Raw genomic sequence first — 25856 nt, 5'->3', positions numbered from 1 at the left:
TGTTAATGTTCCTCTAAAAGTTATTAAATAGTTCTAAAGGAACTTTTTGGGATATAATATGTCACATATAGCCCTTCTGGGTGATATCCAACAAGTATGAAGCAGAAATGTTGTTTCAGTGACAAGATATAGGCGGCAATCACTTTTTGGCAGCTTGAAAATGACTATTGTCGTTATAAATGTTCTTTTAAAAGTTATTCAACAGTTCAAAGGGACTGTTTGTGATATAATGTGTCACATTTAACCCTTCTGGATGATTTCCAACAAGTTTGAAGCAGAAATGTTTCAGTGACAAGTTATAGGCCACGGTCATTTTTGGTAGCCCTAAAATGGCATGTTCTCAGCCATTATTCTGAACAAACAAGAAAGAGTCATAGTGATACTGGCACAATAGGTCTTTATTGTTTTAACTACTATTCGACAGTCTTACAAAAAATATGAACAACGCGAGTAAATATACTAAACCTGATGCGTGTAGTCATTCGTGACTGTGCCACACACTGAAAGCAACCTTCTGACAAGCGTCATAATTCGGTTAGAAGACACGTTAAAGTTCCACAAACGCGCATACATGTTTTTGGGTTTTTTATATCAGTTGCACGGAAGTAGCTTTCAACGCAAGTAATCCGGGCGCTGCAGCTGTAAGCGGCTGCGCGCGTTCCCATGGACGGCAATCACTTTCTGGCAGGCAATCACTTTTCGGCACAATTTCCTCGCAGCGCAGGCTTGCCTCTGCTAAAACTTAACAGAGCTCCCTGAAAGGCACAACCAATAACATTGGCCATATTTGTCACATGATGTAGGACTCCAGTAGAGAACATATTTTAACTCTTTGAGCACCGCTAGGTGAATGAGACGTTGACAGATCTTTTTTTTTTTTTTTTTTCCAATCGGCTTTGATTTTCTTTACTTGAAGAGATCAAATTATTATATATAAAACATTAATTTCTTGATTTGATTGATTTATAGAGAGTGTAACCAGACCTTTAAGAGACAACGACAGAAGAGGGTGTGGTTTCTCTGTACTTTTTATATATCAGAAGTGAAAGCAAAACCAACCAAACTTACCCGAATGAAGGTTTTAAAACAAAGCTCCGCAACCATACTAACTGACATCTCTGCTTAAATTAAATCCTTTTCAATCCTTACTTTTTTCCTGGCAAACAAAATAAACCAGAAGAAGACAGTGTACCACATGAAAGCAAAGGATGTCAGGAAAAAGGTAAAGTAAAAATGATCTATGCTATGACTGGCCACATTATATACTGCAAAAACATTAGTATAAGCTGCTCGGGTAATTATATTTAATGAAAAATCAGAAAACATGTTTTTCTTATTCAGTGTTTTATGGAAATAAGAATAAGAAAAAGAATAACAAGTAAAAAAAAGTTTCAAGTAAGTTGTTTTTTTATTACTCCATATCAGCCTAGATAAATCAACATACAGACAATATTGTTTTATGTTATAGAAAGGAGCTACAGACGGCCTTATGCCACTACATCACAGACACCCTGACCTACATCCACACTGTGACAGGATTCTGTGAGGGGTTCCCTAAATGGCTGCTGCGCACAAAGACTGAGTTAGACACCTTGATGGACATCAAAGATGGCATTGACGCACTAGACCTGAAAATCACACATGTTTACAATTCAGAGGAAAAGTGCAAGACCTTTCTGAAATTCATGAAGAACAAAGTAAGTGCAGATAGCAGGCGTGAAAAGCTGGAGAAGGAGCTGACTGAAGTGTTGGAGTACGTTTTGAGAGGCCAGGAGAAACTCCAGCCTTTCTTGGATGCAGTGGAGAAGCTGGCAGTCACCTCACTGCAGGTATTTAAAGAGAACCAGGAGTTACACCTGCCTGAAGGGATCAGACTTGAACATATTCAGTCTGTCATCAGTGCTGCACAACAAATCTGCCCTCTGCTGCTGGAGTTTAAAAGAGATTCAAAAGTCTTCTTCCGCCCAAAACTTGAGAATGTGGATGTGCTGGCATATCAGCTGGACAGATACATAGTGACCTCCCAGGAAATCCATGAGAAGCTGGAGGAAAGGTAACATTTAGTAAATACCATATTTTGTTTTTCAGTTATTCAATTCTTATCTTACTACAGAAGCAAGAACACATAAGAAGTGTAAGTGTTTCTTCCACAGTACCATAAATAATATCTGGCTGAAGAGCACAAAGGCTGTGGTAGACTTGAATGTGGATTTGTCTGAGGCTGGCATGCAAGGTATGCTTCATCATATTTATCTGCTTGAAGAAATCAGGTAAGTCTATCAGTACACAGCATCACTCACAAATCTTTATCTGTCAGAATAATATCTGAAATTCCATATCTCTAAAGTGAGGCGTTTATGATGCTATATATGGTCATGTGAGAGATTTAAAGGAACTATTGTGATTGAATGGGTCAGCAAAGAATGGTCTTCTTATAGACTTATTTTAAATTTAATCAGAATTTTTGCCATAACCTGGTTATAAACATAACCAGGGTAATTTTGTACCTCAAAAAATTGAAAGAAAAGAGAAATTGAAAAAAGAAGAAGAAACATTTAAAAGTAAAGAAAAGGTAAAATTCTAGGGCATTAAAATTGCATCAAATTAACAGTTGAATGTTTTCACTAATACTAGTGGTCCTACTAGAGCTTAGATCACAAAAAAAAAGACTCAATCAAATTATGGAATGTTTCACTTTGAAGGTCAGGTATATCCACCCGTCTATCCAAAGCACTTTAAAACAACCACAGCTGACACAAAGTGCTGTACATTGAAATTAAATTTAAAAAAATACATAAAATATCAATAAAAAACAAATTTACAAGAGGGCCAAAAACCAAAGAATAAAAAAGTTTTTTTTCTTCACGTTTTAAAAGTGGACAGCGAATGGACCCCTCTAACATCCAAGGGCAAGTTATTCCATAATTTAGGAGGAACGCTAGAAAAAGCCCTGTCCCCTCTGAGCTTCCTCCTAGATTTCAGTACTTCCAGGAGCAGCTGGCCAGCTGCCCTGTGAGACTGACAGTGTGTAGGAATGAAGAAGCTCAGAGAGGTAAGGCAGCACAAGATTGTGGAAGCATTTAAAAATGCTTTTCAGTATTTTCTAATATTTGCATTTTCAATAAAAAAAAATTTATTATCAAAGCAAATATTTTATTTTAACATATTATAATGTTCTTGTCTGTCATTTAACTAATTACTTTCACTTAAGAGCACAAAATTACAGAGTTTAAAACTTTCTTCTTCCTCACTAAGGATGGACACAAACTTCCGGATGGTGTTTTTATTCCAGGAAAAGTCCTGTTCTGACTTCATCAAAGTGGTCCAAAACCGACAGCCGGATATGCTGAAGTTCCTAGAAGACCTGGAGCAGTGTGCTGTACAGTTAGATAGAATGAATAAGGGAGCAAAAATCTCTAGCATAACAGGCAGCTCAGTGGGAGCGGTGGGAGGTGTGCTGTCCATTGTTGGTTTGGCGTTAAGTCCTGTAACAGCAGGCGCATCTCTGGGTCTGTCAATAGGTGGGACAGCAATGGGAATCTTGAGTGGAACCAACAGTGCTGTGACCACATTCACAGAGATGAGAGTTAAAAGAAGAGAAAAAAACAAAGCCAATAAAGTCTTTCAGAAGTTCATGAAAGATGTGCAAAATATTAAGAATTGTCTGGGAAAGGTGATCAGTCAACCAACTGATAACATAGAAGTGGGTTTTTATAAAAATATGTGCATGGGATTTGGAAAAGTTGGGTCAGTTGGAAAGAAGGTACACACCCTGGTTAAAGATGCTTCGAATGTTAAATTGGTAATATCTAAAAACCTGGTTACAGGTTCTGGCAAGATGGTGGCCCAGAAAAGTAAAGCATTAAGTAATGCACCCAAGATGGTCCCAGGAATCCCAGAAATGAGTCAGAAAACATTCAAAGGGTCTCTTGCTCTCTCTAAGGCAGGCAGAGCTAGTGCCATTGCACTAAATGCTTTCTTTCTAGGCATGGACATCATCTCCATTTGTCAAGAAAGCATCAGTCTGGGTAAAGCCAACAAAACTAAAACCTCAAAGTTCATCAGCGCCAGAGCTTCACTTTGGAAGTCAGAGATGAAGTCATGGCAAAACATCCGTGACTCTCTGAATGAAGGTCTGAAGACATCAGACAAAAAGAAAGCTTTCCTAGAGATGCCTTTTTATCCAGAAATGAAAAGACAAGTACAGAAAAAACAGTCTGTGTCTTTTGTGGAAATGAATGAAAAAGAGAGAGAAATTATGCACAATAGAAAGTCTGTATCTTTTGAGAACAAACAAAGAGGCAGCAAACTGAAACTCAAAAGAGAGATTTCTTTATTTATTGTCATCCTAGGCTTATTAGGGTGTGCTGCATGGCTCTGTGGTACATTTACCAAGAGTACTTAAGTTGACATCGAGGAGTACGAAAGTGTGCCACTTTATCTTTGGTTTTTGTGGCTAATGTGGACTTGTGTGGAAATTCTGACCAATTTCTTGAGCTATATTCTCTTTCTTTTGTCAGGATCAAAGTTTTGCTAACATCTTTCTTGTTGCTCTCAGAAATATCAGCGTACCAATATTAATTTAGACTTTGTAATAGTTTCTTTTGCTTATGATTCTGCCTTCTCCAATTCTTATTTTCCCCCACAACATTTTCTTTATTGGAATGTAACAGTAGTACGGTGTGGGGATCAATGGACAGACTCATTGTGTAACTGTTTGCTGATTCAGATCCATGTTAGGTGGTCAAACCATATATGAAATAAAGCCTGTACTCTTTTCAGCAGTCAGTGCAATTTAGCTTTTAGCTGATTGTTAATTAGCTTTAGACCTCTCAATTTACAAATCTTGATTTCCTAGAAATTATTAATCATATTTTGTATGTCATATGGATACCCTAAAACAATGGTGTCAAGCATACCAGTTGTGAGATTATTTCATATATCAGTTATTAATGTTTTGATGCATGCTCAATCATCCAGGTAAGGAAATTCCAAAAAATTGATTCTGTTCATCTAGACGTAGAGTTTTCAGTTCGTTTCGTCACTCATCAAAGTTAATTCTTCAGCCTCAGCTGACTGCAGGTTCCCCAACCATATAAACAGTATATTTCTATAATGACTGAAACGACCCCACTGACAAACAATGGGCTGTGAGGTCAGTTTCTCCATTAATATGTAAATTGTCATGACCATTGATTAACAACCACTAAAAAATTATTGATCAATCACAATTGATCAGTGGCCATGAGTACCATTCACAGAGATTTGGGAAACAGCTGGTACTGGGGGCTTAAACAGCAAACAATTAAAGAGCAAGTAAACAGATTCTGGAAAATGATTTTTTTAAAATCTCACCTCCTGCACAGCTCTATCTCACAGTGTACTTTGAGAACAGTTTCCTATCAAAAATTTATATTTTCTGTCTTATCCACAGAACAATATGGGATAATGCCACTGATTCAGCATTTGGATATTTACAGATTCAAATACATGCTTATTAGGGGTGCAACGATACACAAAATTCACGGTTCGGTTCGGTTCGGTTCGATACTTTGGTGTGACGGTTCGATATTTTTTCGATACAAAAAAATTTTCATGCCTTTTTAATTTGTCATTTATTAAAATTATAAATATATATTTTAACTCAAAAGTACAGTTTTTAAATTTAACCCTAACCCTTGTGCGTGTTTTTTATTTTGACAACGAATGCGCACCTGCGGACCACTCATGTGCAGCCCTGGTTATTTAGCTCGTCATATTGCAGCCACAGAAATTATTTTGTCCATGAAACCATAAAGCTGCACTTTCTTTTTGCCTTATAGTCTGATTTGTCATAATTTGTGGTAAGCTTTTCTTTGGCTGTCACTTCTTCACCCTGACCTGTCTTATTTGGCTCAGCAGAACTAAAATATATATCCTGCTGCTTTTACACACACACACACACATAAGCTCAGCGATTCTCTGCGCGATCAACTTCTCACATGTTTAAGCTTGCTGCGGGAGATTTCACTTGTCATGTTTGCATAGTAAGCTAACGATTAATAAGACGATGTCAGAGGAATTGGTGCACAAATTATCATCACTCACAGATCAGTGCTGTCGCTCTCTATACACAGTTCGCACGATTGCAAAGTGAAAGCAAAAAAACAAGCGCAAATTCAAACGCGATTTCAATATGTCACATATTGACAGTGGCTCACCGATGCCAATGATATAATTACCCAGCTACATTTCCGAAAGAATGCAAAAGCATTAACATATATTTTTCCTTCCTACAATAGCCGGACGGGCAGGGCAGAGATAGATTTTGGTAGCCCAACTGGAAAAATCGCTAGCCCCAGGACGTCGGGCTAGCGATTTTGCGAGCCCTGTATCTGATTGAGGAATCACTCATCTTTGGAAAAGAGAGTTTATTAATCAATGTATTATGATTTATTATGAAAGTACAGGTGAATATAGCTCTCCCGTCAATATATTATGATATATAATAAATGTACAGGTGAATATAGCTGTCATAACAATGTCAGACAAAATTGCAGTAGCTTCCCTGATCATTTTACAAACATAATTGAAGAGAATCTGGACTAAAAGGCCTAGACTTATGGTTGTGTGCTAAATCTATGAATCAAACTATCACCTGGAAACATAAATAACTGGTCCATAGCTGTGAAACTTGACATGAGTTCTTGATTCTATGGAGATTAACAGTAATCCAGAAATTTACAAATTTGTCCTGGGACATCGTGTAAATGTTGTCCCAGGGACATCAAATCAAATCAAATCAAATCACTTTTATTGTCACATCACATGTGCAGGCACACTGGCACAGCACATGCGAGTGAAATTCTTGTGTGCGAGCCCCACAAGCAACAGAGATGTGCAAACACAACAGCACAAACGAGCAAAATACAAGAATGGCCAACCTGAAACTAATAAATATATGTACAATATATAATAGTGTATGCATTTCTGGATGTGTATACTAAATATTTTCCTACGTGTGTGTGTGTGTGTGTGTGTGTGTGTATACACATTTTTACAAATTAAATAGTAAAAAAAAAAAAAAAAAAAAAAAAATAATAATAATAATAAAATATATAAAATATACAGAGTTGAATATGTGCAAAACAAGTGGCATTTATATACAGTGTGGAGTGCATAATGTTGAAGTTCCAGTAGTGAAGCTGAGGTGTCTATGACGTGTTCAGCAGTCTGATGGCCTGATGGAAAAAGCTGTCTCTCAGTCTGCTGGTACGGGACCGGATGCTGCAGAACCTCCTTCCTGATGGAAGCAGTCTGAACAGTTTATGGCTGGGGTGACTAGAGTCCTTGATGATCCTCCCCGCTTTCCTCAGGCAGCGCTTCCTGTAGATGTCTTGGAGGGAGGGAAGCTCACCTCCAATTATCCGTTCAGAGCACCGCACTACTCGCTGGAGAGCTTTGCGGTTGTAGGCGGTGCTGTTGCCATACCAGGTGGTGATGCATCCAGTGAGGATGCTCTCAATGGCACAGTGATAGAAGGTCCTGAGGATGCGGGGGCTCATGCCGAATCTTTTCAGTCTCCTGAGAAAGAAGAGGCGCTGCTGCGCCTTCTTCACTGTTTTGTTTGTGTGTACTGACCACGTAAGATCCTCAGCCAGATGTACTCCAAGGAACCGGAAGCTGCTGACTCTCTCCACAGCAGCGCCGTTGATGGTGATGGGGGTGTGTACTTCTCTGCACCTCCGGAAGTCCACTATCAACTCCTTTGTCTTTGCGACGTTGAGGGTGAGATGGTTGTCTTGACACCAGTGGGTCAGGGCGCTGACCTCCTCCCTGTAAGCCGTCTCATCACCGTTGGTGATAAGACCCACCACTGTAGTGTCGTCCGCAAACTTCACAATGATGTAAATGTTGTCCCTGGGACATCATGTTAAAGTTGCCAGAGACATACCATATGAAAGTTTAGCTTCTTTTAGTCCCTGTTTGTTTTATATTGTATATATACAGTGGGGCAAAAAAGTATTTAGTCAGCCACCGATTGTGCAAGTTCCCCACCTAAAATGATGACAGAGGTCAGTAATTTGCACCAGAGGTACACTTCAACTGTGAGAGACAGAATGTGAAAAAAAAATCCATGAATCCACATGGTAGGATTTGTAAAGAATTTATTCGTAAATCAGGGTGGAAAATAAGTATTTGGTCAATAACAAAAATACAACTCAATACTTTGTAACATAACCTTTGTTGGCAATAACAGAGGTCAAACGTTTACTATAGGTCTTTACCAGGTTTGCACACACAGTAGCTGGTATTTTGGCCCATTCCTCCATGCAGATCTTCTCGAGAGCAGTGATGTTTTGGGGCTGTCGCCGAGCAACACGGACTTTCAACTCCCGCCACAGATTTTCTATGGGGTTGAGGTCTGGAGACTGGCTAGGCCACTCCAGGACTTTCAAATGCTTCTTATAGAGCCACTCCTTTGTTGCCCGGGCGGTGTGTTTTGGATCATTGTCATGTTGGAAGACCCAGCCTCGTTTCATCTTCAAAGTTCTCAGTGATGGAAGGAGGTTTTGGCTCAAAATCTCACGATACATGGCCCCATTCATTCTGTCCTTAACACGGATCAGTCGTCCTGTCCCCTTGGCAGAAAAACAGCCCCATAACATGATGTTTCCACCCCCATGCTTCACAGTAGGTATGGTTTTCTTGGGATGCAACTCAGTATTCTTCTTCCTCCAAACACGACGAGTTGAGTTTATACCAAAAAGTTCTACTTTGGTTTCATCTGACCACATGACATTCTCCCAATCCTCTGCTGTATCATCCATGTGCTCTCTGGCAAACTTCAGACGGGCCTGGACATGCACTGGCTTCAGCAGCGGAACACGTCTGGCACTGCGGGATTTGATTCCCTGCCGTTGTAGTGTGTTACTGATGGTGACCTTTGTTACTTTGGTCCCAGCTCTCTGCAGGTCATTCACCAGGTCCCCCCGTGTGGTTCTGGGATCTTTGCTCACCGTTCTCATGATCATTTTGACCCTACGGGATGAGATCTTGCGTGGAGCCCCAGATCGGGGGAGATTATCAGTGGTCTTGTATGTCTTTCTGATGATTGCTCCCACAGTTGATTTTTTCACACCAAGCTGCTTGCCTATTGTAGATTCACTCTTCCCAGTCTGGTGCAGGTCTACAATACTTTTCCTGGTGTCCTTCGAAAGCTCTTTGGTCTTGGCCATGGCGGACTTTGGAGTCTGACTGTTTGAGGCTGTGGACAGGTGTCTTTTATACAGATGATGAGTTCAAACAGGTGCCATTCATACAGGTAACGAGTGGGGGACAGAAAAGCTTCTTACAGAAGACGTTACAGGTCTGTGAGAGCCAGAGATTTTCCTTGTTTGAGGTGACCAAATACTTATTTTCCACCCTAATTTACGAATAAATTCTTTACAAATCCTACCATGTGAATTCATGGATTTTTTTTTTCACATTCTGTCTCTCACAGTTGAAGTGTACCTCTGGTGCAAATTACTGACCTCTGTCATCATTTTAAGTGGGGGAACTTGCACAATCGGTGGCTGACTAAATACTTTTTTGCCCCACTGTATATATTTAAGATTATATTTAATAACCACATTGTATTGCAAAAAACCCCAAAACAAGTTAAAATGAATTAATGAATATTGACTAATTCAACCTTTGTTATTTTTCCACCAGAAATGGACGATATAATTAGAAGAAGTGTTCTGAATGACGAAAAAAAAAGAACTGGAAAAGATACACAACTTTGTGTGCATGTGTCACAATGCCAGGAGGACCCATTCAGTGTTGTGTTAGAAAAATTGAACTCATTAACCCTTCATGGACATTATAAATGTTTAAATGTGGCCTCAGGTAAAGACAGGAAAAGAGACTATTACAAATTCAACTGCATCAGAGCTGGAAAAAAAAGTCGAAACAGCTACAGAGCAGTGGGCTGTAAGGCCTATGTTTCATTTAAAGTACTCAAATGTTGGAAAGACCACACAGTCATCCTGCAGCATACATATGATAAGCATGATGGGCATGATCCTTCGGACCCAAAAGACGCACATTTCAACAATATTTCCAGTGATTTGAGGAGGAAGATTGAGGAACTGCTTTCCCTTGGAACTAAGCCAGCCATCATACTAACCGAATGTCATAAATGGGCCAAAGAACATGGACACTGTCAATGGAAAATTGTATTTAGTAGTCAGTATAATCTTTTAGTGATATAAGTTTGCATATGATAGAATACTGCATGTAGTTATTTGTATTAGGAAATATTCAACCATGTATACTTAGAGGCATATAATCAATTGTGTGTGATCTCTAACAGGCTGCAGGCTTGGTGTGCACTCCAGGAATGCACCCCCACGTCCTGGGAGCATGAGAGTTCGTACCTTGTTTTATTGTTTTACGGTAGGATTAACGTAGCTATGTCTGTTTTAGTTTAAGTGCTTCTTTACATATAGATGAACTGCTGGACTTCCTCACCATGTTATTTAGGGTGAGGGGGAGACTGCCCTCTTTGTGACCAAGGATGTACCTTTTGTGCCTTCATGTTATATGACCCTTTGATCAGCAGGACACACACACACACACACACTGAAGTATAAAATAAAGACAGGGGCAGTGCTCAGGGCGAGTCTCTCTGTCTGGAGGCTGCCCTTGCTAGCAAGAAGTTCTGTGTGTTTCTCTTCTCTGAGTCTTTACTGAAGAAGTGTTTTATAACATTTTCCTTAACAGACACAGAGATCTTCACAACAGAGGGCATTTTGTCACACCACGTGACATTAACTGTGGAGACAGTCAAAGTGCACATACCTTACTTAATGGAAAACATCTCTTCTATCAACCATACACATCTGACCAAGACCTAATTGTTTTGCAGACACCTGTAATGAAATCAAACATGGAGAACTATGCAAAACAGTTAGTATTTGTTGACACCACGCACTGCGTTAACCAGTATTCATTTCCCTTATTCACACTTGTTGTAAGAGATGATCATGGGCATGGAGTCCCTGTGGCCTATGCTATTGTCAGCAATGAAAGTCAGAAAACCCTGGAAACTTTTCTTGGAATAGTTTGTGAGCATTTCCCAACTTCCCCGAGGTAAATAATACATTGACAGCTATTAATTTTGAAATAATTCCTTTTCAAAACAGTTATAACATGCCAGAATCTAATGCTATAGCTGCAGCATGGGCTGCAAAAAACTTTCCTTTCCAGTTGTTAAAGTTATTCCTATAGGCTGTATGCAGTATTTTATATAACTACTTGTGAGTTGAAATGTTTAATTTGGCATTGAAGTGGTGCTTTGAGATTTCCAATCTGGGTTCCAATCTGGCCAAATATCAAAGAGAAATTAAAAATGCATGCCATGGAAGATTTCGGGTCTTAGGGGGTTAAAATGACCAGATCCCTAGGGCCTGTTTTCCAGGCCACTAAATTAAACCCAGTCAATTACTAATTGCACAGAATAAAAACCTACGAGGTCCACTAATAGTCCAAAAGTCCAAATCTTTAATAGAAAAGACAGGCAGAAATCAAACAAACAATAATCCACACACACTGGAAAGTTAATAATTATAAGTTATTAAATCAGACTAATTAAATACAGTAAAATTAATAAGGGAAGACGAACACAAGGGAAATAAAAATGACAACAGTGTAAACATACCAAAACTCAAAATAAAACAGGAAAGCTACTACAAACCGAGTGTGACACAGTTACATTCATATTGAAACATGTGATAATTTTCTTTCTTTGTAGCATTTTTAAGATACGTGTTAGAACAGTCATTATCCTGTTTGGATTAGGAACCAAACATTTTTGCCAAATAGTTAACACAAACTTAGAACAACAGTGAACAATTTTCAAGATTCTGATTTACAGAACAAACAAAAGGTTTCATTATTCAAGAGACAAGATCAAGTTTTTCACACAGGAACAAAATGACAGAATCCAGTGCAGCAGGGCCAAAGGTGTGTGTCAGCAAACTGAAGGTTGAGGAATCAGTCAGTTCATGTTTAAGGTTGTGTTGGATTTTGCGAAGGGTGTGTCTGTTATTAGAAAGTAAGATTAACAATGTTACACCAATAACCCAAATACGGGGAAATGACAAATAATACAAAAAAAGATACAACTTTCATATTATTTTACTAACTTACTTTGTCATATCAGCACTTGAATGGTCAATGCCTTTACAGACCATGTCTCTTGTGACATCGCAGGCCAATCTTCCGGCAAACCTGAGGGCTAGCTCCCCAGCCTCCTCTTCACTCAGAACACTAAACACTGTTACTTTAGTTTTGGCCTTCTTAGGCCTGTCAAGAATCATTGCGGGCAGTTTGGCTTTACGGCCCTAAAAAAGAAAAAGTGCAAACACCAAAAGAGCAGAGAGAGACACACACACACACACAAACAAAGTTAAATGCTTTTGTTTACATGGTGTAATTGTGTATATGTTGCAGCAAATGCACAATTTCCAGCCACATTGTCACTTTATTGATACGAGTAACCCGGATTTATTTCAGGTGACATCAAAATCACGAAATGTATACCTACCCCAATCAAACCTCTGAAAACATGAACTGACGTGTTCTCTGCGTTGATTCTGCACTTGATCTCGTCTTCTGTTATTGTGTAGGTTTTCTTTTTTGAGCTTGGTACAGATAAGCGACCATGCACTCTGTAAACTGTACTAGTTCCTTCTGAATCAGTTTGGAATTCTGTATCTGCATCGATCCTGTCAACATCAGCAGCAGCAGCATTATCTGTACTCAGACTTGTGCCGTATACTTCTGTTTCTTTTTCTTTGTCTTCAGTCTGTGTACCTTCATCTCTGACTGTCAGTCTTCCTATCTCACTGTTACTTGTCGATTTGCTGCAGATGTTCTCTCCCTTAGGAACTTTTCCTTTGTCATTCGCTGCCTGATGCTTTCCCTGATGACATTCTTCACTGGCTACTTCTATTGCTCCTCCTGTATAGCCACCTACTATGCTGCACAACTCCTTTCCCTCTGCTGTGCTGCACTGTGCTGTTACATAAAGAAGAATGATATAAACAACACTATATCAATTTAATTGTGAAGGGAAATCCCCACACTACGACACAGTTATGTCTAAAATAGTTTTGTGTAAAAACTGGATCTTTAAATGTCCACTTTAATTACACAGTCCTGGTGTGCAAAGGCAAAATTACGAAAAATCTTTCACTTTAAACATTTTTGGACATTGTTTAGTTATATTGTAACTTACTCTCACAGAAGATACAGATGCCACAAACAGACTTTGAACAACGCATGTGTTTGTATGCACCACATTTCTGGCACTGCACCTGTGAATTAAAAAAAAAAAGAAGAAGAAATAAACAAACAAAAAACAAATGAACAAAGTCCATTATATAAACAATCTATATGGCTAAGGACATGTCATAGTGTACCCGGTCTTTGGCTGCAATCACACACCAGCACTGACTGCACTTCCTGACAGCATTTTCCAATGTTAGAGAAAAAGAAGGCGGCTAATTCTATCTTTACCTATTGAGGAAAATAAGTAGTGGCAAAGTCAGGACCTGAGCTTTGGGATTTCAGTGTTGTACTCCTCCACTTGTGTTTTACCGTCAATGAGAGATTGGGCAAACTAATAATTGACGAAGAAGAAAAAAAAAGAACAAAAGAAATTAGGTTAACAAAGAAATGATTTTTTTTTTCAGCATTACTGCTGAAATCGTTCAATCTACAAAAAAAATTTAGATTTTACCATCCTGCCTCTAAGGCTTTAAAAACTGAATAGGCAAAAATGTAAACATTACTTATATAGATTAAAGCTATAGTTTTCAGTACCATTATGACATGCACTCCACATGAGTTCCCATCCTGTTGATGTGGGTGGCTCACATGTGACAAAGTCCACTCTCCAGTGCAGCCTCTTGCTGAAGCAAATGAGCTGAGAGATCGCAGTTATTACAAATAAAAAGCATATAGAGAAATCAATAACCACGTTCGGTAATGATTTCAATTAAATTAAATATGTTATGTTAAATATGTTAATTAATTACCTCCAGTTTTTCAACACCGCACTTTTTCTGGCCTCCGACTCTCCAAATGAATTCATATAGACTATGGTCCTCTTGGGTATGTCACAAAACTGTTTTGTAAAAAGATGGATATGGTAGGCTTGTGCCTTGAGCTTTCCTAATGAGGGACACTGAAAAGTATCATGCACTAGAGAGAGTGCAAAATCTGTGCAACTTACAAACAAGGTCCAGTGGCTGCCGTTTTCCAGACAGGCTCCAATCAATTTCTCATACATCTGAAAGATGTTTTTCTGGAAATAAAAAGAATGTGACAAGTATGTTTTTCTGTCAAGAATGACACTGCAAAACTGCGAAAGCTTGTCAGGTGAGACTTGTAATTAATTCTGCAGATACACAAACATATAGAAAGTGTCATTTTTTGTTTACATTAATTAAGTTCTATAGTGTGTACGAAACAAATCAAGACCACAGACTCAACACGTACCACTCAATTTTTGGTGTTCTTTATCAGTTGGCCAAGAAAGAAATGTTTTAATCTGTGTGCATTGCTTTTGAGCAAGTCTTTACACAGAAAAGGTTTCAGAAAGGTATTTTTCAGGTTCTTCTGACAAGGCTTCAATTTTGGAAAATGCTGTTTGTTTATAGTGTCAACTTATAAACCCTTTGTGATAAGAACATAGTTACCACAGTCCAAGTCATACCTTCAAAAAGTATGCACTTTGTGCTCTTGTGGACCCATCCAAAAATTTTCCAGTGATTTGGCTTGGTATTGGATAAATGTGAGGGAAATTCTATAAAAATAACATAAATACACCTATGTTTTCAAATACATTACAAAAAACGTAAACATGCTATGTCATCATGATCAAACCAGCTTTTCAACATACCTCACACTGCAAATAGATTAGGCCATCTATTACCTTATAAAACAAATAAATAAATACATATAAATAAAAACAGAACTAAGGAACACGATTCATTAAGTAAATTGTACAATAAAGTGTATTTAAAGCAGAATTTAACATTAGTTTTATGACAACATAAAAGGATTTTTATGTCAAGAGGTACCTCATCTGAAATGTTTGTCTGGTCAAACAGGGATTTCAAACTTGAAATAGAATAGAGCTACTCCAGCTACTCCCACAAGGTAATCTGTGAGAAAGCATATGCTGTAGTCAACAGATATCATTTTCTTTTTGCATGCTGCAACCATCATCCATTTCAGTCTTCTAGGAGCTTTGTCTGGTTGTAGTTCTTTTTTCTCCTCCTCTCCCCTCATCTATTAATTAAATTGTTTTCTGACCTTCCTAACTGTTTCCGACCTGTCTTCCCAATGTGATGTTTAAGCAATATATGTATGGTCAGAAGGGAGTGAAATTTCCATTGCAGTTGTACGTGTAACATTGCATGTGATAATAAAAGGCTTGATTGGTTGATTATTCAACATGAGTTGACATTTACCTGACATTGTGAAGGAGTCACAGTTTCTGTAAGGGTGTAAGAACATAACATGTGGATTTGTCACACTTATTTTTCACAAGTTAATAACAATCAATAATTTTCATTCCATTATTTACAAGCTATCACACGATGTCCCAGGGACAACATTTACACGGTGTCCCAGGGACAACATTTACACGATGTCCCAGGGACAACATCTACACGATGTCCCAGGACAAATTTGTAAATTTCTGGATTACTGTTAATCTCCATAGAATCAAGAACTCATGTCAAGTTTCACAGCTATGGACCAGTTAATTATGTTTCCAGTTTGATTCATAGATTCAGCACACAACCATTAGTCTAGGGCTTTTAGTTCAAATTCTCTTCACTTATGTTTGTAAAATGATCAGGGAAGCTACTGCAATTTTGCCTGACCCAACCCCCGGGCCACGAAACACCCAAAAAGTTGGGGAACGCTGGTCTAGAGAATAGTGGTTAGCTAATGCTGTCGTCAAGTAGCCTATCACTAGCAAACAAACAGCAAGCCAAGTGAGGAACATATGTATAATGCTTACCGTTTATTAAAGAAAAGTATCCTAAATTGACTTCAAATTCGGCGGACAGGCGGCGGTTTCTCGCTTCTTCACTTGTATTTCGAAAAAATTCTCGAAGGCGGGTATTTCGAAGACGCAAAGGAATGACGTCACAAGAGCGTGATTGGTCACTTGCAATGTTGAACCTGGAACAACATTAATCATGATGATGTGGGAACAACACCAACACAAGGATATCAGATCGTCCATATATATATATATATATAAAACAAAGAGTGAGATATATACATATATATATCTCACTCTTAGTTGCATATATATATATATATATATATATACACACATGTATATATGTATAGAAAAAAAAAAACACCCAGCACGCCCCTGCGGGCGATTTATCTTTCAAGCTCGGGTCCTCTACCAGAGGCCTGGGAGCTTGAGGGCAGTGTTGCCAACTCCTCAGTAAGGAAAATCACTATTGGTTGTCCTAAAAGTCGCTAGAAGTCACTAAATGATGTCATCGCCTAATTTGCATAATTGGTCATGCTAATCTAATTGTAACTTATGTTGTTGGAGAGAGAAATAACATTGTGGAAGGGACATAAAGTGAGTAAAAAACGTCCTAAATACATTTAGAGTTTATTTAGAACTACAAATTAAATTTCTTTTAGCAATTATTGGTTTTTTTAATGTCACAATTCCAACCCTGCTCCTTTACCCGGGCTTGGACCGGCAAAAGTGACCCGAAATAGGCACTCTGGTGGAGTTACTTTGTGTGTGTGTTTATAAGTAGTTTTAAACCTTGTGATCCACAAAACAGCATAAGAGTAAAAGAGTAAAAGAACTGACTGCGTTACAGCACCCGCTGCTTGTTGAGAGTAAAAGCGATACGCGCTTTTACGTCTTTTTTAGCGACTTTTTTTTTTAGAAAAAAAGTCGCTAAGGGGTCTGAAAACTCGCTAAATATAGCGACAAAGTCGCTAAGTTGGCAACACTGCTTGAGGGTCCTGCGCAGTATCTTAGCTGTTCCCAGGACTGCGCTCTTCTGGACAGAGATCTCCGATGTTGTTCCCGGGATCTGCTGGAGCCACTCGCCTAGCTTGGGAGTCACCGCACCTAGTGCTCCGATTACCACGGGGACCACCGTTACCTTCACCCTCCACCATATATATATATATATATATATATATATGTGTGTATGTTGTTAGAAGAAAACCAGCGAACATGATGGAAGACTAGAGAAATCACAGAGAGAGCTGGGGCACACTAACAGAGGTAAGTACAATTAGCAACTGAGTAATCACAGGAAATGAACAGCTGGTGACTGCTGACAAGCTGGTGTGAAGATCAGGGTTGGGACAAGGAGTCAGGTGTCACTCAAACAAACATTCGTAAATCTTTGTTTGGTGTCTTTCTCCCTTTTTTTTGTAATAACTCTTGAGCCAGGGTGTGACATTCATTCAATGTCAGCATGGCTGCCTTCCAGACTGGGCAGAGAAGTCAATGCATTGTCTTTCCATTAAAAAATTTCTGTTTTTAATTAAGCAGATTTGAAACAGTTTCTTGAGCTAAGTAAGAACTTGCCAACTCCCTCTCCAATCAGTGTACCATATTTAATTTTGAAAAGTTAATGAAGTACAATCAACTAATCTAGAGGTGCCTGTATAACTATTCTGAGTCTGAGGTCTCCCAGTTCTTCAGAGCCAGAGGTGGAGATCTGTGACTCTCTGAATGAATGCCAACATAAGAAAGAAATCAGCACTCTGGACTCTCCATGTTATCTTATCAGCAAATTATGCTGTGGCAATGTTGTGAAAGATTGTGGAGGCTCGGAGCACACACATGTCAATAAAAAGAGGTGTACGGGACATTCACTCTATTGGTCTTGCTGCAAACATCCAGGTAATACAACACTTACCTTTCTACTATTAAAATGGTTCTAAATGTAATGCAGGTTCAGTAAAAATCTGTTTTGTGAATTTCTTTTTGTAGTATTCTGTCTTGAGAATTTATTTGCATATATTATCAGACTGTTTCTATGCTTTGTTGTTTACAATGGGAAGCTACAATGGGAGTGATTATTTATTATTTCAGATTAACGGTAAACAGAGGTGTGGCCAAGGAGGATTTGGAGTAAATTATTTCAGTAATTCATATTAATTGCAATTTAATGTAGATAAATTTAAAAAAGTCTAACATTGCTCCTAATGGGACTATGATAATTGCAATTATGAGTGTTTATTAAATAGCATTTATAGGAGAAGAGTCTGGAGTGGGTGAATTGCTTGAAAGTGTGAGTGCAGTGAGTTTGCCAGTGTCCAACTTCTTGGTGAATATCTCAAAAAAGTTGACTTTTTATCTATACGTAACCTTTCCTGGTGGGGGAAATGTTTTTTCACTCATCCAAGTGATTTCTCAGTCTAAGCTGACTGCATGCTTCCACTTGTTGAACAGTACTTTTGCATAATGACTGAAATTTCAATCATTATGCAAATTTGAAAATGCTACGTCCTGATGAAGAGAATCAACTTTTTAGAGATTTCCTTAACTGAAGGGCTGAGCATGCATCTAGACTTTTTGGTGAATATGCTTTGAGATCAGGTCAGCAATATGAGAATGCTTTGGACTGTTGAATGATTTTCTTACCAGTTAAATTTCTTTTTAGGTTTATGATTTCCTCCTTATAGTACTGTTTGCTGACTTAATCTTATCAGTTCTGTCTGTGCCATAGCTAATTATTCTATTTCAAGTAGAGTTGCCTGCATTGGTGATATGAAGTCCTTCATAAGATGCGTGATAGAGAAATTCTACTTCTCTGAAATATTCCCATATTGAACAACTGTAAAACCAGTTGTTCAATGTCCGTCATTTACAATATTACATTCACAATAATATATTTTTGATTGGATCAACCTTTTCTTCTGTACTGCTTGTGTTTAGTGTAACACATTTTAACACATTTCTTAATCTGAGAGTCACATTCAAACAGTGCAAATGTGCACTCGCGTTGTTTTTGGCACTGGCTTTCTGGTTGGTTCAGTAGCATTGAGTCTTAAATACAGGTTTCATTCTGGATGCAGCACTCAAATTTTCAAGCAAGAATTCTGATAAGATTTGATTTTAAATACAGATTCCTATAGTACAGTGTTAGACTTTTTGTCTCCACTTTGTGGTAACATATTGGCGTCACTGTTGCCAGCGTCATACGGTGACGCCGTGTTACGATATCTTACCGTTCTGCAGGATGATACAGTTTTTTGCTCTTGTGGTATAATACTCTTGGACAAATTATGGTAACGCACTGTAGCTTTTTTTTTTATGTCGTTATGTCGTAAATTACGTCAACAAAGTAACATCATACAGTGATTAAGAAATTGGTATACTACCGTTTATTCATGGTATGTCACTGTAAGCCCACTGCAAGGTAATTAACTGCAACATATTTACCAGTAACTTACCGTTAACACGCATCATCAGTACCAAAAATATTCATCTCTGTTAGAGGATACCGTGTTCCTACAGGCGGTCATTTACTGTTGAGCAGGTTGTAATTTACCGTAATTTCAGGAAACAGTAACATACTGTAAGAGACTGGAGGGTTCCAAAAAAAATTGTATTGTATGAAAAAAAAAAGTATCATTTATTCATTTATATGTATTTTTATATAAAAACACACACACACACACATATATATATACACACACACACACACAAAATATAATTCATGTGCTTCACACCACTTTTTCATTTCTGTTCTGATTTTCCTCTGCAGAAATACACATTTCCAAAGTCAAAAACTGAAAAGAACTGAAAACATATTTTCATTGAGGAAGCACTTGTTTTTACTAAACTATGTAATACATGTATTTTCTCAGATGGTTGTACAAACAATAACGATATTATGTCATATCCATATCATGCCAGACAACATATACTCAAGTGTTGGGTTTTCTTAGTTATTTTTTGTAGGGTCTTAAACCTACAATGTGAAGTTGGCACCTTACAAATAAACTGAATTGTAATAAATATAATATCAAGCCCCACACTTCTGCCTTTATATAAACTTTGTCCAAAATACTGGCTCACACCACCAAATCAATGCACAAAGCAGGGTCCACAAGGACATGGATGAGCGTGTGTGGTGTGAAGGAACTTGACTGACCTGCACTGAACCCTGATCTTGCTTTGTGGACTGAGTTCATTGATTTGTAGGGTGAGCCAATACATGTGACAATTAAAGTGTAAGTAGTGAAGTCCAAGGTCAGTGAGAAGTACTGAGTGATGCAACTCGAGCACAAAGTACAATTCAGAATCATTAACAAGTATAACAGCTATCTTCCCAAAAACCAAGCCATCATCAGTGTCATCTACAATGGAAACATAGCCTTCGACATACTTGGTACCTTTGTAGACAACTGCTGACACATCCAAAGTGGTCTGATTAGTGCAGCCTGCTTTTGCCACAGCTTCTTGAATGACAGTTCTTTGAACTGTAGGTGGAAACAGTTGGCTCACTGAGAGGTAGGACTGCAGTAACTGATGCCGTTCTGTCACAGTCTTGCATAAGTTGACAAACTTGTGCACTGTTTTTGTACATGCTTTGAAATATGAGTGCTTGCTCTCAAATCTAAGGGTCCACAAACAAATGAGTGGTCCAAAGTGAAGGATAAGCTCTGCATAATGTAACAAATAGTGATGTTTAGCTTTTAAAGCTTTGTCAGGAAACCTACTGTGTCGCAGATGTATATAGTCCTCTATCAGTATCTTTAGGTAGGCAATGTCATTGTGACTTATTTTGGGGGAACATACAAGATCAACAATGTCTCTAAGTTTAAGGCATAACTACCAAACCTCACTATCCACAGGATGTTTTATCTTTCCACCAATGTACAGAGGCAGAAGTCGCAGAAGACACCAGTTCTGTGCTGCTGAACTCCCCCAGCCTCTGCCCTGTTTTCACCCCACATGGCTTACTTAAAGCATCACTTCCTACGTGTTTGAACTGTACAATTGCTCTGTTTAACTGGCAGAGGTGGGACCAAGTCATTGTTTTGCAAGTCTCAAGTAAGTCTCAAGTCTTTATCCTCAAGTCTCAAGTCAAGTCTCAAGTAATGTCAGGCAAGTCAGAGTCGAGTCTCAAGTCACTGGTGTAAAAGTCCGAGTCAAGTCACAAGTCTGAAACTTTGAATTTCAAGTCCTTTCGAGTCTTTAAAAAAAACAAACGAAAAAATAATGTTGCAGTTATATGCTAAATGTAAATATTAGACCATGTAATTTTAAAATCTGTGTTTTTCTCAACACATACAAAATAGTGAACTTAGAAAATATACACAAATTGTGAAATTGCACCTCTTTAAAATGCAGCTCAATTAAACTTAGCTCCAAGAATAATTTTCACCGACAGTTCTGAGATACGCTGCATGTTATTCTTGGATGCGGTTGTAGGACCAGCTTTAAAATCGCATGACAAAAATATCATACATATTAAAAAAAACTGTATCACCAACGTAGCCTGGAAAACATTTGCTAGTTAGATGAAGTCAGCTATCTCATCGTACCATATTTATATGCATATTTATAATCATACGGTTCTTGGAGTGAGTGCATACACTCATGAAGTTTAGTAACTTCAGGTCACTGCAACAAGCCCAGGTACTGTTTACCGACGGATGGGTGCAGGACCTTGAAATGCACCGTGTAGAAAGTAAAGACCATCGTACGTATCATAAGTTTACCAGTCTCACAAATCGTCGTCATAAATACACATTCGTTAACCGTTTATTAATATAACCTTTGAGCTCAACGGTAATTAATTAGTAGTGGAAATAATTTCTGGTAGCATCACAGAAATGTAGCAGTGACAATAATATTGTATGCTGTAATCGTACTGGGCAATTAGTGATACAAAAAACCTGTTTTATCCTGTGAATAAAAGTATGTGTTTTTGTCAGTGTACCATAATAACAGAAGCGAAACGCAATATTGTGTCAGGACAATTTACTATTTATGCACAATAAATAAAGGAGCATAGCGCGACAATTTCTGTTCAGCGCCAGACTTGCTTGTAACCTATATCACCAATTATGTTAAGAAAAATGACGCATTAACTACAACAGCAGACTGACCTTTGTGTAAATGCTTGGAGCAGACTAACCTGTGAGCTGGAGTGTTCTAGGACGTTATATTTGATCTTTGAATGGCTGCAATCCAGTCGCCTCTTTGTTACTTCGGAAACATGGCTCGAACAATTTCTCTTCCACGACGTAATCCGATAACAACCGATCTCTTTACCCGTCGGCTTCCCGTGGCTGTCATGCGACCGGCTATTGCAGTTAATAATACAACAGCTTCTTGACATTTTTGTGTTTCTTTTTATCGCTGTATAACTGATTTTAATTGAAAGCCTGCGTGCGCTAGTACCGCTTGCCACGAGTTCCCAGAATCCTTTGCGGTTCTACCCGTGAATGACGTCACATTTTCAATCTCTATATAATATGCATGTTAAATTTTATATTTGGGGTGAAATATCAAGTCTTTTCAAGTAAACCAGTTCAAGTCCAATTCAAGTCCCAAGTCATTGGTGTAAAAGTCCAAGTCAAGTCACAAGTCTTAGAACATTTTTTCAAGTCAAGTCTAAAGTCATAAAATTTATGACTCGAGTCTGACTCGAGTCCAAGTCATGTGACTCGAGTCCACACCTCTGTTAACTGGTTGTATGTGAAATGCCCTTCCACTTGCACAAGGGTATCAATACAAAGCGACAAGTCACTGGAAACCACTCCTTCAAATAAATCATGGCCCAAACATGGAGGTAACCCAGAGCACACATGGAAAGACTTCAGTGAATTAAACACAGAGTCAAATTTAATTCCATTCACAACCAAGTGGTAACTTGTAGATAGGACCTCAACACTGTCTTTATAGTTATCAGCTGTTCTTTTTTGTCCAAGTGATAGTGGATCATTGATAAAGCTTTCCCTGTCAATTAAGCATTATCTGCAAAAATGTTTGCTGCAGCTGAAATTCTCAGTGAAACCACCTATGCAGTGGGAGCCCAGATTGTCTCCTAAGATGGCTATCAAAGCTGCCTTCATTATGGTTCCATCCTCTACCAGAACCCCTGTCTCTTCCATATCTTTAAGGTCTGCAATAAGACTGGAAAAAACTTTGTTATGGACAAAAGTTTTGAAGTCAGTGTCCTTGGAAAGCAGAACAAGTTGCATTGCATCAACAGAGGACCGGTTATGTGGTAAGATCTCACCTAGAGTCATGTACACTGCCAGGATTTTATGTTTATTTTTTCCAGACCCTAATGGATTAACCACTTCAAATGCATCTCACCCTGGGTCAACACACCTGAATCACATGATTAGTTCATTACCAGGCCTCTGGAGAACTTCAAGACATGTTGAGAAGGTAATTTATCCATTTAAATCAGCTGTGATGGATCAAGCGCTTTGGGATCCTTAGGGACTAGTAAAAGCACTATATAAATACAGGCCATTTACCATTTATTGTTGTATGAACTACACTTCTTGTAAAAAAACTGATTGGTAATGCGTTTGAGAAAAGCTCCTGCTGTGAACTTCCTTCTGTGAGGGCACACACACACAGAGAGAGAGAGAGGGGGAGATCATTAATATAAAGGATTGGAGCCGTTTTTGGATTTTCACTTGTTGTTGACTTTAATATGAGTGGTCACATAAAATTCATTCCAATTTTTTGCCTTTGCTTCAATTGGGTTGTTTCTTTAAATCTACAACACTTTCCTTTTCAAAACGTTTACTGACATAGTAAGGAGGTAGCTAGGGAACTCAGTAAGTATGAGCAACAGTAGCTTAAGGACACTATCTCCAATAAAGAGGATTTCATCATCTGCAGTTCATAAAAAAGTGCCATATTAAAAACAATTCAGCAGACCTTCAGAGTGCAGATACAAACTGTTTTCAGCTATAGAGGTAGAGGTACACTTCATGCACTTATCAACATACAGTTTAGAGGCTTGCATTAGAGTGCATTGGTGCTTGGGCATCTTTTATTTAGCATGGTTATACCATTGTGAATGTAGCTATATAAACATGCTCAAGAGTCTATCATATGTTTGACATGCAACTAAAAATTCGAAAATATATTTTTAAATCAGTAACTTTGCAAATTTAGAGGAATTGTTTTTGGACAACATATGTATCACATTTTAAACAGGGTTTGAATAATCAGCGCCGACATACAGACATTTATGCACTGGGTATAACAGACATGCTTACCGTGTGAAAGGCCCTCTGATGTCTTGGAGCAGAGAAACAAGCTGTATTGTTGCTTTTCTGTATTGTATAAGCAAAGTCGTATAAGCAAAAATGACTAAGATGTTGGTGTTAACATGTCTTTTTATTTCATTCACACAGACAATGAATACTGAACAGCATACATTAAACCAGGTATCTCCCAACCCAGTAGTTACCAATCATGCGAAGCATGGCTGGTTTAACACAACGGGCATAATGACTTGCTTCTATCAGCTGTGCAATATTGTCGTTAATTGCACATACTATATGTTGTGATGATCTCAGTTCAGTCATGGTGTGTTCTGCAATCCTGCTGAATTGTGTTTTAGTCCCATCGTTTGTGTATGCGCGTACAAACAGGCATATGGTGGGGATGAATCGGAATGTCTTGAGCCTCAGCATCACATCGTCGTAGTAGGTGTCAAAGTAATATTCGGGCAGTTCGAGCAAACAGCAGTGTTGCACCTGACTGGGATGAGCTGTTCGACATCCGTAGCATGTTTCCTGTAGAAAGGCGTTTAGCGCCAACATCACCAGGTGATGGGTTGCAAGCATTGCTTTTTACGATGAGTGCATCGGGTGCATACACCTGTAGACGTACCTAGAGCGGCTGTGGCTTGGATGATGTTCCAGCTGTTCGTGATGGTTGATACCGACGTCATCATGCACTCCTTAGTTAGAGGTGTCTGTGTTCCTTAGGTCACTCTGTTGATGTTCCAAATGATGAAAGAGTCTTTATATGTATAAGGGTTAGACCAGATCACTGTTTATTTCTAAAGGGATACCTGTTATTTGGCAGCATGGTGGCACGGTGGTTAGCACTGTGGCCGCACAGCAAGAAGGTCCTGAGCAAAAAAAAGTGCCATTATATTACTACTGACAGCTTTTTCCACCAGGCCAGGAACTTCAACATTATGCACTCCACACTGTATATAAATGCCACTTGTTTTACACAATATCCAACTACCAACCTCTGTATATTTTAGATATTTTATTTATTGTTTACTCTATTTAATTTGTAAAATATGTATACACACACACATAAACACACACACACACGTAGAAAAACATATTTAGTATACACATCCAGTAATGCATACACTCTTATATTGTACATATATTTATTACTCTCAGATTTAGCCATTCTTATATTTTACTTGTTTTATGTTATTGTATTTTTTGCACACCTCTGTTGCTTGTGAAGCTCGCACACAAGAATTTCACTTGCATGTACTGTACCAGTGTACCTGCACTTGTGATGTGACAATAAAAGTGATTTGATTTGATTTATCGTTATGTTTTTTACAACTACATGAATGTACTATTGCTATGTGATTTGAAATATGAGTGCATATCAATACTAACTAGAAAGTGCATTTTCTGAAGAAACTGCAGTGTGAATGCTTGAATCTGAATGTATGCACTGAAATGAATTAATTACTGAATTTAAGTTAAAAATCTTGAATGAGATAAAAAAAAAAACCCCGAATTTAACCTGAAAACAAAAGTGCTGAACTGCTAAAAGCTGA

At 38.3% G+C, this 25856-nt stretch overlaps 3 protein-coding genes across 10 annotated transcripts in view; 2 read left to right on the top strand and 1 right to left on the bottom strand.

Annotated features, from left to right (window-relative positions):
- The first annotated feature begins 390 nt into the window (after positions 1 to 390).
- On the top strand, positions 391 to 4407 carry LOC309704311 (uncharacterized protein). The gene is made up of 4 exons (XM_082529381.1): positions 391 to 1222; positions 1469 to 2053; positions 2154 to 2270; positions 3256 to 4407. Exons 1-4 carry the CDS (start codon positions 1209 to 1211, stop codon positions 4403 to 4405), a joined length of 1866 nt encoding a protein of 621 aa, XP_082385507.1. The 5' UTR covers positions 391 to 1208; the 3' UTR covers positions 4406 to 4407.
- Positions 4408 to 11483: 7076 nt separating this feature from the next.
- Positions 11484 to 16903, bottom strand: LOC309704320 (uncharacterized protein). Its single transcript, XM_082529403.1, has 12 exons — positions 16895 to 16903; positions 16067 to 16230; positions 15510 to 15535; positions 14936 to 14968; positions 14750 to 14839; positions 14267 to 14338; positions 14070 to 14158; positions 13855 to 13957; positions 13584 to 13651; positions 13268 to 13346; positions 12178 to 12371; positions 11484 to 12069 (listed from the first exon to the last, which is right to left on the bottom strand). The coding sequence occupies exons 6-12, from the start codon at positions 14321 to 14323 to the stop codon at positions 11925 to 11927; spliced, it is 735 nt and encodes a 244-aa protein (XP_082385529.1). The 5' UTR covers positions 14324 to 14338; positions 14750 to 14839; positions 14936 to 14968; positions 15510 to 15535; positions 16067 to 16230; positions 16895 to 16903; the 3' UTR covers positions 11484 to 11924.
- LOC309704319 (amine sulfotransferase-like) overlaps positions 16295 to 25856 on the top strand; it is a 137880-nt gene continuing 128318 nt past the window's right edge. The window contains exons 1-2 of one of the 8 annotated variants that reach the window (XM_082529397.1): positions 16295 to 17320; positions 23352 to 23461. In XM_082529397.1, the coding sequence (XP_082385523.1) occupies positions 23451 to 23461 (11 nt within the window). In that variant the 5' untranslated portion in view covers positions 16295 to 17320; positions 23352 to 23450. Of the gene's footprint in view, positions 17948 to 18330; positions 18339 to 21019; positions 21110 to 21685; positions 23462 to 25856 lie in introns of those variants that run through there. The other 7 variants (XM_082529392.1, XM_082529395.1, XM_082529401.1 and 4 more) reach the window with 7 other exon arrangements.

Source organism: Aulonocara stuartgranti, assembly GCF_965226115.1.
Source record: "Aulonocara stuartgranti genome assembly, chromosome: 4".
Taxonomy (NCBI): domain Eukaryota; kingdom Metazoa; phylum Chordata; class Actinopteri; order Cichliformes; family Cichlidae; genus Aulonocara; species Aulonocara stuartgranti.
The sequence above is the reverse complement of the archived record's forward strand: the minus strand, read 5'-3'. Positions and strand labels throughout refer to the sequence as shown.

What these genes read in the sequence shown, in the direction of transcription:
- LOC309704311 (XM_082529381.1), top strand. An exon ending in CATGAGAAGCTGGAGGAAAG is followed by an intron (nt 2,054 to 2,153) that starts GTAACATTTAGT and finishes TTTCTTCCACAG; the next exon opens with TACCATAAATAATATCTGGC. An exon ending in TATCTGCTTGAAGAAATCAG is followed by an intron (nt 2,271 to 3,255) that starts GTAAGTCTATCA and finishes TTCCTCACTAAG; the next exon opens with GATGGACACAAACTTCCGGA.
- LOC309704320 (XM_082529403.1), bottom strand. Translation starts at nt 14,323, where the DNA reads ATGTATGAGAAATTGATTGGAGCCTGTCTGGAAAACGGCAGCCACTGG. An exon ending in GTGGAGTGCATGTCATAATG is followed by an intron (nt 13,652 to 13,854) that starts GTACTGAAAACT and finishes GTCAATTATTAG; the next exon opens with TTTGCCCAATCTCTCATTGA. An exon ending in ACTGAAATCCCAAAGCTCAG is followed by an intron (nt 13,347 to 13,583) that starts GTCCTGACTTTG and finishes TTTAATTCACAG; the next exon opens with GTGCAGTGCCAGAAATGTGG.